This window comes from Engystomops pustulosus, chromosome 1 (genome assembly GCF_040894005.1).
Source record: "Engystomops pustulosus chromosome 1, aEngPut4.maternal, whole genome shotgun sequence".
NCBI lineage: Eukaryota > Metazoa > Chordata > Amphibia > Anura > Leptodactylidae > Engystomops > Engystomops pustulosus.
Genome location: NC_092411.1, coordinates 171,981,402 through 171,994,212, shown reverse-complemented (window position 1 = coordinate 171,994,212; position 12,811 = coordinate 171,981,402). Strand labels below are relative to the sequence as shown.

At 42.1% G+C, this 12,811-nt stretch overlaps 1 protein-coding gene across 1 annotated transcript in view; it reads left to right on the top strand.

Moving 5' to 3' along the window:
* Positions 1–8,413: 8,413 nt before the first annotated feature.
* Positions 8,414–12,811, top strand: part of LOC140066978 (unconventional myosin-If-like) — a 255,331-nt gene continuing 250,933 nt past the window's right edge. Inside the window, exon 1 of the mRNA XM_072113886.1 lies at positions 8,414–8,576. Coding sequence (XP_071969987.1) covers positions 8,574–8,576 — 3 coding nt within the window. The 5' untranslated portion in view covers positions 8,414–8,573. The remainder of the gene's footprint in view (positions 8,577–12,811) is intronic.

The following is a 12,811-nucleotide window of genomic DNA, read 5'->3' as shown; positions in this document are numbered from 1 at the left end:
TGGGGTTACGGCATAATAGTTGATTCTTTATGTATGCAACATCCAATGTGTGCTAATACCGTTTTATTTCATCCTGCAGCATCTAATGGACATGAGTTTGGGACCTTGTGGACTTCCACAGCAGACGATGACGATGTGACGATTGGGTGAAAATGGAGCAGGTGGAGCCCTATAAGGGAGCAGTGCACCCGGATGGGACTTATGACAGGCAGGACATCCTCTGGCCATCAGGCATCATGTTGACGTCCTTGCCCCACGAATATTTGCTTACCATTGGGCCACCGAGCACCTCCCCGTGACGTCCCTCGATGTCTCGTCCCGGTCGTCCCTGGTCACCTAGTTGTCCCAAGCTGCATGAATTTACACGGTGATATTTCCCAACACACAGGATGATTATCTTTTACATACAAATGTCCTGCACGCATGCGCGGACTTACCTCCCCCTATTGGGGTTTGACTCGGACTGAGAAGCCTGTAACCCGCATAATCGAAGTATTTTCAAAGAAATTAATAGATATGTATATTTTCTGTATACCCCAGACTTTCTTTACTGTATTTGTTTTGCACTTTATTGCACTTAAGCACTTTGCTCCAGGCTTGAGCGATCAGGGAGCATATGCGAAGCGTGATTGGTAACCATGACTACCGTGTGGAGAGTGTGTTACCTCTTAATTTCGGTTCACTTTATATTATGCACTTTATTGTTGTACCATTATCAGTACGTTGTATTGTATTGGCATGGAGACACATGTATTATTATCAATATATTGTAACATGTTCACGTTGTTAACTTTGTACACACATGTGGAGGTGATTACCTGACAGCCATTTAAGGCAGCCGGGCGGATACCTCACTATGCTTGAAAATGTCTTGATTGAATAGACGAAACGTCGCATCATGAAGGTGGAATAAACTCACATTTACGGAGTGCTGCTTCAGTATTTTCTTTCCTACATACTGGTTGGTGTCTCCCCCCCTCTGGCAGGATCTTTTCTTCTGCCCTTGTTATTAAAAAAAATGCAGAAGAGCATGAGGGACTCCAGGCTTCATTAACATCTATGGAACCCAGAGCCCCTCAGGCTCTTTCATACCATTTAAAAGCCTTTTTTGTATAAACCAGGGAATAAGAAGCTAAAAGAATAGCAGATCCTGCCAGAGGGGGCACATACAAGTAGGTTACTGTGCTTGGTTTACAATTCTTGATCTTGGTGGCAGGTGTACATTACTTTCTCCCTCTTTATGCTGTATAATATAAGACCAGATTGGATAGATGGGGTTCACTGCAAATCAGCTCTGCAGTGGTTGTTTTTTCATGCACTGTATGCTCAATTCCTTCTGTTCTATAGCATGCTACATTTTCACAGTGATAATTTCACTTTAAATAAACTCTCTACTTTCATATCATTATGTCAATTTAAGGATGTGCTGATTAGTGTCCTAATATCTTTAAATATCTGTTTTTCTACTACACCCCGTTAATAGATAAATTATGAGAAGATAACATCCTGGCTACCTGAAACTACCACAAATAAGAAGCAGATTGTGTTATTAATTAATTTATTAAATAACTGTTTGCTGTAAGCATTCTCAACAAAGTGAGCAAAGTTTGCCCTTCAATGAGTTAATGGTAGGAGCCAACATGGGGGAGATGGGCAGTTTTATTTAAGTACTCTACTGTCTAAATTTCATTGGCAGTCTCAAAGGTTTGGGCCTATCTTTGTTTCTTAATTACATAACCTAGTTTGATGCTTGTGCCTCTGACATCATATGTTCATTCCATAAATTGGTTGGAGATTGGTTGTGGGGGCATGTACACTGAGGAATTCCAACAGTTTCTCTTTAAGTGACTTTTTATGAATAGGCTGTGTTAGTAGTAAATAACTACATCTCCAAAGATATGCAATGGGTTGTGAAAAAGCCTCTGCAATTGTTAGGGTTATGGCAGAGTGGTCTGACCATGTGATCATTTTGATTGTGCCAAATGTGGCTTGTAGGAGTGGAGGTGAGTCTACAATAAACATCTATCGTCTATCCTTGAGTATGAATTAAGAACAGGAGAATAAAACGAATAATCCCTTTCTGAACTGTGTCAGGCTCTCCATGCATCATAAAGGTTGTTTTTTTAACCACAGTTCATCTAGGCCCTAGGCCTGGTATCATGACAAAGACGAGCAATCGAGTTGAGGATCAGGATCACTGGTCGCTTTGAAGTCTCTTCCTATGATCAATAAACCTTGTTTGTGCTTATTGGTTATGCATACGACCAGGGCCATATTTAGTTTTGGTGCTGCCCTTTAAGTGTTTATGCCACCTATAGGAGCCGTCAAGCTAACGCCTCTGGCCATAACCCACAGCACGTTACTAGAAGAAATTAGCGCCGGACCCAGGAGGAGTCTCTCTAATTGAAGGGGTTGAAGCTGGAGGTAGGGTGTCAAAACAAGAAAACAGTTGTACTTACCCAGTCTGGTGCTCCCGTTCAATGCTGTGCACCCCCTAGTCTATATGTATACAGAGGTGCAGCAGTGACATCACAACCAGAGCAGCAGCCGGTGATGTCACTGCTGTATCTCTATATATACAGACCAGAGGTGATGGAGGTAGCGCTGCAGGACTTGGCTATGGTCAGTGTAACACTTAGGCTATATTCACACTGCCGTTGCCCGCCCGTACCGTACCGTAGCGGGCAACGGCAGTGCACGGGGAGAGGAGGAGGAGGTGAGCGCAGCTCACCCCCGCCCCTCTCCATAGCAACCTATGGCGCACGGCGCCGTATTACGGGAAAAGATAGGACAGGTCCTATCTTTTTCCCGGGTACGGTACGGTGCCGCACGTGTGCGGCACAGTACCGCTCCCGTAGGGTGCCGTGCGCCCATTGCTGCCTATGGGGGACGTATATCGGCCGTATATACGTCCCCCATACGTTGGTGTGAATGTAGCCTTACACAGGCTGCAGACGTGGGCTGGATGTGATGTCACTGCTGTATCTCTGTATACATACAGACTGAAGGTCATGGGGGCACAGCGCTGGAGCAGAGCACCAGAGGGGGTGAGTACAACTGCTGTCCTGTTTTTATAGCCTTCACACTCCACTAGTAAAGAAAAAAAATACAAGCCTGGACAACCCCTTTAATCATTAAATCTGTTTGTTTGTTTTTTCGGTGGAAAATTTTGAAATATACATAGTACTGGTAAAACAAATGATACATGTGCCTCATAGATATGTATATATTATACACACAGACTTGTATAATACATAAAAAGAGAACCAAAACCAAGATCAGTGTTGTGTATTCAGTGGATAATGTGAGGTATTGTGTAATATCAACAATTACTGTAACTCTAGCAGCTCACACATGACGTCTATAATCTATGGCCTCTGGAGGATGTTTCGGCTTCCACCAGATGAGAACTCTGCTATGAAGATTTAGACACATAAAACTCTATCCGTCCATGTCACACACACTCTGCACCACACATTACATCCATGTCACCCTCTACCTCACATTACACCCATTTCACCCAGCACAACACATTAAATTTATGTGACCTGTCCCCACATTACATCCATGTCACACTACACACCACATTACATCCATGTGACCCTGCACCCCACATTACATACATGTCACACTGCACACCCACATTACATACATGTCACACTACACACCACATTACATCCATGTCACACTGCACACCCACATTACATACATGTCACACTACACACCACATTACACCCATGTCACCCTGCACCCCCATATAACATCCATGTCACCCTGCACCCCCACATTACATCGATGTCACACTGCAGCCCCACATTACATCCATGTCACCCTACACCCCACATTACATAGATGTTACCCTGCACCCCACATCACATCCATGTCACACTGCACCCAACATTATATCCATGTCACCCTGCACCCCACATTAAATTCATGTAACACTGCATCCCATCACAACCATGTCACACTACACCCCACATTCCGCCCTGCAACCCATTCCCCCATGTCACACAGCCTGCACCCCCACATCCCCCCATGGCACATGGCCTACACCCCAACATCCCCGTAGCATACGGCCTGCACCCCCCCCCCCCACACGGTACACAGCCTGCACCACCACATTCTCCCCATGGCACACAGCCTGCACCCCACATTTCCTCTATGGCACACAGCTTTCACCCCATACCCCCACCATGTCACACAGCCTAAACCACCACATACCCCCATGGCACACAGCCTGCACCCCTACATTTTCTCCACGGCACACAACCTGTAGCCCCACATCCTCCCCATGACATACAGCCTCCACATCCACCCATGGCACACAGCCTGCGCCCCCACATCCGACCCATGACACACATCCTGTACCTCCAGATGCTCCCATGACACACATCCTGTACCCCCAGATGCTTCCATGACACACATCCTGTACCCCCAGATGCTTCCATGACACACAATCTTCACCCCCATATCCCCATGGCACACAGCCTACACCCCCACACCCCTCCCATGGAACACAACCTACACCCCACATTTCCTCCATGGCACACAGCCTGCACCCCCATATCCCCCATGGCATGCACAGCCTGCCCTCCCACATCCTCCCCATGTCACACAGTCCCCCAACACACACGATTAAAAAAAATTGTATTTTTAATTTTTTAAATTTTTTTATTTTTTATTTATTATTTTTTATTTTTTAAATACCCCACCCCCCTACCCATATCCATGGTACCTATGCATAAATACACCCCTGCATATGACCTTAAAGGAAACCTACCACTCAAATATATTTTTCCTAACACTCTTAGAAATTTAATTAGAAGCTTTGTGGCATATCAGGAGATAAATAATCGAGGACCCTACGGGTAGATATATGTTGCTGGTATGTCTAATGCCCCTTCTACCTTACTGTTTGTGTATTCTCTTAATCGCAAATAGTCTCATTTTTGTTCATAAGTTTCACTCTTAAAGGAAACCTACCACTTGAAGTGGCAGGTTTCAGATGGAAATACCGAGCACTAGGGTGAGCTGGTGCCGGAGCTTATTCTTGTTAGTGTTTTAAACTGCGGTATCGCGGTTTAAAACACTTTTTAAAATTTATAGCCGGCGCAGGGAGGTACGCGCTCGGCGCTTACCATGCGCGCGGCTACATAGGAAGTGAAGGAGAGCCGCGCGCATGGTAAGCGCTGAGCGCGTACCTCCCTGCGCCGGCTATAAAGTTTAAAAAGTGTTTTAAACCGAGATACCGCGGTTTAAAACACTAACAAAAATAAGCTCCGGCACCAGCTCACCCTGAGCTGGTGCTCGGTATTTCCATCTGAAACCTGCCACTTCAAGTGGTAGGTTTCCTTTAAGAGTGAAACTTATGAACAAAAATGAGACTGTTTGCAAATAAGAGAATACACAAACAGTAAGGTAGAAGGGGCATTAGACATACCAGCAACATATATCTACCCTCTACCTGTAGGGTCCTCGATTATTTATCTCCTGATATGCCACAAAGCTTCTAATTAAATTTCTTAGAGTGTTAGGAAAAATATATTTGAGGGAAGGACAAGTTTCTAGCTCTACAAGCATCACATTCAATTATATGCATTACCTAAATGAGCATAATATCACATACACCTGGATATCTTGAAGGGGTCGTTTAGCCCTTTCACATTCATAGACATGAATTTTAGCACCATGATGATAAAGAAGGTTGTTTTCTACTACAGGCTAAATGGCATGTGGAAAAAAAAATATAGTAGGCTTAACCCAGTTGCTAAAAAGAACCTTGCAAGGTCCACATTTTTGTATGAGAAAAGGGGGTTTGTTAGGTTAACCTCAATAATGAAAAAGAACATGTCTAACTGTCCAGTAAATCTTGACAGGAACAATCAAAGCTGTGTGTCCATTCTGCTTTGGGTTCGTGGGAGGAAAGAAGGTTATGCATGGAAGATAAACTAGCCTGTGTGTAGAAAGATCAGGTATCTCTGTTCTACTTGGATAGGCCTGTGGTCCAAAGATGAGGCTGGGGGATCTGGAAAGGAGAAGTTGTTTACGGACCGCTTTGGGTGTTCTGATGGCATTCACTTTTCTATTTCGAGAAACCAGCAAAAGGATGGGGTTGGTCTTTGGCAGTAAGCTGGCTGCCTTTGAGCCCACAGAGTGGAAGCTGACAAGTTGATGTAAAATGATACCTCCTGGAATGGAGTGGATTGGTCTTCCATAACTTTTTCCTTAACAGTGAAAAAAATCAATCCTGGTAAAATTATGCGTAGGCTGTCTTTGTACCCTGTCTATTTCTAACTCTTCAGCGGTGCAATTGGGCAACAGAATATGCATTAGGTCCAGTAAATATTTGGACAGATCATTTTGGGACACCAGTATTGGGATTCCTCTGAACTTAATTCTAGCATAATCTGTTCTGTTCAGGAAGCTTTGACTCATAAGTAGCGTTGATGAGGGAATTATGCATTGTGTCAAGTTTACAGACCGCTTTGGGTGTTCTGATGGTATTCACTTTTCTATTCCGAGAAACCAGCAAAAGGATGGGGTTGGTCTTTGGCAGTAGCTGGCTGCCTTCGAGCCCGTAGAGTGGAAGCTGACAAGTTGATGTAAAATTATACCTCCTGCAATGGAGTGGATTGGTCTTCCATAACTTTTACCTTAACAGTAAAAAAATCAATCCTGGTAAAATTATGCGTAGGCTGTCTTTGTAACCTGTCTATTTCTAACTCTTCAGCGGTGCAATTGGGCAACAGAATATGCATTAGGTCCAGTAAGTATTTGGTCAGATCATTTTGGGACACCAGTATTGGGATTCCTCTGAACTTTATTCTAGCATGATCTGTTCTGTTCAGGAAGCTTTGACTCATAAGTAGCGTTCATGAGGGAATTATGCATTGTGGCAAGTTTACCCATTATGCTTTCTATGGTGTGTACTCTGTCGCCCATTTGAGGGGGATCTGCAGTCAGAGGTTGCAGTAGAGTGGTAATTTTGCTTTGGAAGAAGCGACGCAATTCTCCCATTTTTTTCATCATGGCTTCTATCATAGCTTTATCTGTTGCTGGTGCCTGCATAAAAGTATCCTGAGCCTAATCACCATCTCTTCCCTTGTTGTGCTCTAATCCCTCAGCTTCCAAGGGCTGCTCACGCTTGAAGTCGATATGCAGCCATTGTTCCACTGGGCACTGGTAGTGATAGTACAGAACGTTGTTCCTCCTAGCCATATGGGGAGAAATGGCTATGGACTCACCCCATTCCTCTGAGCTAGCACTGCTCTAGTGTGGCCACGCTAGTGTTGAGGCAGATCACCTGGTAGAAAAATAGGTGCTTCCAGCCTGCTGTGCTGTGAGCGTGGAGTGCTGCGAGGATGCAGGCCCGTCAGCATGGTGACCATCTTGGATAAATTCCAGAACTGGAGTGAAATAAAAGCCCATAAATTTATGGGATCTGGTATTGTTTCTTTGCTTCTTCGAAACCCTCAAACGATAGTCACCTGTTTTCAGTGGAAGGAGAGTAGATTTGCAGTAGAAATAGCGGTGTGTAGTCACTGTTGACAAGGTTCAGCGCAGGAGCTCTCTACTCACACATCCTTGCATTTTGATTGCTTGGCCACACACCAAAATAGCAGTATTTTATGCTTATTTAATACACTGTATATGCTCTAAAACACAGAATAAAAATGTAAATGCAAGTTATTGGTGGTTATCTTTCCTTCATTATTCAACAAACCCTATTTAACTGTCAGCTTAAATGTGGTGTTAAGGGGGCTGCCTTTCAAGGTAGCAAAAGGAGGCATTGTTTTCCATTTAACACCTTGAAAAACATATACCTCCCAGAATTCCCTGGAGCATCTATGGCTTTAAGTCTCCACACACCTAAAAGGTGGCCTTAATTGGCAAACTCTCAATAAGAAGAACTTGTACCTTCTGACCAGAGCAGTGTGAGAGACCAGTGATGTCCTTTGGCCGCAGATGTTCTGAAGTCATTCAAAGCAAAGGCCTGTCACTTCCTAATGATTGGTGACTGTTGTAACCTTCAAAAAGTTGTAATTATAATCTCTGTGCTAAGTCATGCTGTAATTATGTTCATCACTTTTTTTGTAAAATAAAGGTTCATATACTTTAATTTTAAACCCTGTATTAGTGGCATTTACAGTACAGTAAATAAAAAATAAAGTGATCATGCATTGTTCTCTAATTTTGATTTTCAGTGCAATGTGTTGACTGGACTACATTTATACTTCTTATAAAAACACTTCTTCCATGAAGAAATGGCTGTGTGAATAATGGCGCTTAGGGTAAAGGTGATTGTAAATGTTGTAATTCTTACACTGCTCTTTGCTGAGTACACAAATACATACTCCTCCCCAAGCAAAATAATATTTTCAAATAGCTGACAATCTGAAAAAAGGAAGTGGGTGACTGAAAGAGAGGAACTAAAGCAACTAACTTTTCACTCCACTTGTGAACAGAGGAAGACATAATGACTACTTCAACTAATACTTGAATTATAGTCACATTTTACAATCCAGAGGACTGGCAGAGCTAGAATCATCACGGAAGGATTTCATCTAATCATGGTAGTTATCAGTCTTCTTACCTATGAATAATTTGTTAAATCTGCACATACATTAAAGAAGGTTGGATTGTGCAGAAGTAATAGCATTCATTGACTTTCCATCTGATTTCATGTGATATGTGATTTATAAGCAAATGTAGGCTTATGAAGATTTCCTTTAAATATGGATTTTGATCAGGATGTTATGAAACAGATGCAAAACAAGTTAGTGTTATGCAGCAGTCAGGTGAGTCGACATAAGCAAGAGTAGGAATTAAGAATAATGTTCCTGATACATCGGACATATCTCTATAATCACTATGAAGATGATTGAGATCACCACTGTGACACTCAAAGAACTCACCCAGTAGATCTATGATTAAAGCTTTTTTTTTTTTTAGCAAAAATGCTAGTATATTTTTGACCAATTAAAGTCTAATCCTATGAAGCTTCACCCACTTTTCATTGTGGGTAAGGTGGTAGTAATAAAAGTTTTGTGTTAGTATTTTACATCACCCAAACAATATCATCTTATTACAAAAATTGGTTCGTGCAAAATTGTTCGTTTTTTTTATGCCAAGTATTGTGCAGTTCTCTCTTTTTTGTTTTATCTTGTTTAATACTATGTGACCCATATTATACTCGGCTCTACAAATTCAGTACTTTTGTTAGATGAAAGCTAAATTCTTATATATAAATATGTTTAAACAATAATGTTCACCCAGAAACTAGCTTGTAGTTACTACAAATGCTTAGTAGATTCAATCGTTAACCTATTTCATAACAGGAAATTGTACAGCTCTGCCCTAAAACACTGTTTCAGGGATTACAGATGCTGTATTTCAGATATTGTAAGGCAATGCAATAACTGTCACATCTAATAGCCAAATGTGTATTTGTTAATACCCAATGTCTTGTATTGCGAACCAATGGCTTATGAGAACCGTATTTTCTGGTGTATAAGACGACCCCCAACTTTTGCTTTTGAAATATACAGTTACTACCCCTTTTGCACTGCACACATGGTAAAAAATTAAAAAAAAAACATCAGATTTGATTTCAATATGGTAATTTTAAATAATTAAAACCTTCTGTACAAAAAACATCTTCAATGTGCCATTTTCTGGCGTTGATAACGTTTTCATACTTCGGAGTACGGAACTGTATGACATGTCATTTTTTGCAAGATGAGATGATGTTTTCATTGCTACCACTGTGGGGACTGTACAGGCTTTTGATAACTTTTTATTACATTTTTTTATCTGTTGCAAATGGTGAAAAAGTGGTGTTCCAGACATCTCTTTATTGTATTTTTGATAAACCGATAAAGCGATACCATAACATGTTTATGATTTTTACTGTTTATTTATTTTTCTATCAGTTCTAAGTGGGGATTTGATTTTTTTTTTACTTTTATTTAAGGTTAACCCCAGGTTGTCTGACTGATCCTACCATATACTGCCATAATACAGTATGGCAGCATATGGGGATTTTACTGATTTATTTAATTAAATAAATAATACATTTAAAAAGTGCCACTTGCACATTGTAACAATTGAGCAGAAAACATATAGTCTGGGGTCTTACAAAGACGTTCTCAGCAGAAATGGTGCCTTCCATGCGCCACTGGCTTTTGCCGATGGTAATCAAAGACTTAACACCCGCAATTGGTGCTAGCACCAATCACGGGTGTAACGGGTTTTGGAGAGGCCTCAGCCTGTGAGCCCTCTCCATACAATTGCAGTCACACACGGAGTATGGAATAAGACAGCGGCACTGTGCCCATATAATCACGCCATACATCGGAAATCTGCATCTCAAAGGCATCATAAGGTGCCCCTTCAACTTGTCAACTCCTCATCCAGCATATAAAACAACCTCCTACTTTTGAAAAGATTTTCAGGGGTTAAAAAGTCTTCCTATATGATGGAAAAGACAGTAATATTTTTTTTACTTTTACAAATGAAATAAGAAGCTATAAATTGTGGAAATACAGTAGGTGTGTATACACCACCCTCACTGATAATGCTACTTCTTGCTGCTTCCTCGATCTTTAGTTAGTGAAGCAGCTGCAAATCTAGGAAAAATGATAAGTGTTTCATGTTACTGGCCCATTAAAGCAAACATTAATAAATGTTTGAGTAGGCTTACTTAGCTTACCAAAATAAGGTTTCACTCACAAAGTGTCAAGGGTCACATAATTTTAGGTTACCAATGCACTCTCACTAACAATCAGTAAGTTGGCATTTTTTGACAAATTGCCGCAAATTGATGTTTTCCACCTTATGGGTGGTCCTTGAATAGAAAGGGGTGGCTGCCTGTGATACAATCAAAAACATCTATTTAAAACTAACTAACAATTTAAATGATCTGTTTCCACAATTAGATCTATTATCAATACATTTACTTACCTGTACCATTTAGCAGGGTTGGCTCTAGTGGAGACAAGGCCTCAGTGGGCCCCTTTGCAGTGAAATCATGTGGAAGCATTAAAAATTCAGAAACTAAAACAGCCTAATTTTTCCTAAAATATTCCCTAGTTTATCATACCAAACAGCCTGCTCATGCGTATTTAATATAAAGCCCACCTCACCCCCTATGGATTCCTTATGTAGGCCCCCCAGCTCTTTCATGTGCTCAGATTTGTACAGTTCTGGCGCCGGCCCTGCCTCTTAGATATCCTAGTTCTCCACAGCAGTGCACCACATTACCAGATAAAGTCACTAAAACAAATTCAAACCACCTGGCGGATATGTCATGAAAAGGGCCACAATGTGTGGAGGAGATGAGAGATCATAATATGAGGGATAGATAAGGGGCCACAATATGAGGAGGTGAGAGGGGCCATAATACAAGGAAATGATAACCAGGGCCGCAATACAAGGAGGAGATGAGAGGGGCCACAATACGAGGAGGAGTTGAGAGGGGCTACAATACTAGGAGGAGATGAGAGGGGCAACAATATGAGGAGGAGATGAGAGGCCATACTATGAGAGGACAGAAGCCACAATATGAAGAGATGACTGGCCACAATGTGAGCGGGAGGAGAAGTTCCACAATATGAGTGGGAGGTGAGAGGTCACAATATGGAGGGAGATGAGATGAGAGGCCACAATATGAGCCGGAGGTGAGTGAATTACATTTTAGGTGCATCTGGAGAATCTCCTCCCTGAATGCAGACATGTTTAGACTTAAAAGCTTGTGCTGGTTAAATAGCAACAAAACACATTATTACTTACCGAACACAAGCATTTAGGTCTAAACACATCTGCATTCAGAGAGGAGATTCTCTAGATGCGCCTAAAATGTATTTTAAAACACAATTCAATCGCATCTTGTGTACATTGTCTTAGGCAGAATTCACATTACGGGGCACATTTACTAATGGTCCGCGGACCGCATTTCCGTTGGGTTTCCTGACTATTTCCGATTTGAGTTGCATTTAACAGGGTTTTTTGTCGCACGCGATCGGAATGTGTCACAATCGCGCCAGCTTTCACGCGACACAAATTGGGGGGGCGGGCCGTCGGAGGATCCGACTGATTCAGACAAACCACTGGATTTAACATTCAAATTGTGTTGCATGTAATGCATTTACATGCACCGGGAAGAAGATGGTGAACTCCGGCGGACCTCAGCGGGGAAGCGACACATGCAGGATATCGGGTTCATGCTGTAAGGGAATTGCAGCAGCTGTGCATTTTCGTCGGGGATCGCACCTCGGGGATCGCGGAGGGACAGGTAAGTAAATGTGCCCCTATGTGCCCTATGCCCCTAAAACACGTTGCAAACACATGGGGAAAAAAACACTCCTCAAAATACATCCATGTTTTTACTATCATTAATACTGGTGGGTTTTGGGATGCATTTTGGCTGATGCATTTGTTGTGCCTTTCAGAGACAATGGGGCAGATTTATCAAGCTGTCTGAAAGTCAGAATATTTCTAGTTGCCAATGACAACCAATCACAGCTCAGCTTTCATTTTACCAGTGCTCATGAATATTTTAAAGGGAAGCTGTGATTGGTTGCCATGGGCAACTGGAAATATTCTGACTTTCAGACAGCTTGATAAATCTGCCCCAATGAAAATGCATTCTTCAAACGCGGCTTTAGGATATACAAGTAATTTCACTGGTGGGCCCTAGGCAACCCAGTTCCACCATGTGTTCCAATAAAGCCAGCAGTTTAACACTGCTCTTACTGAGGTAGGACTATGGAGCTGCTTTCTTTAGTAAGTCGGGGTGACAGGTCCTCTT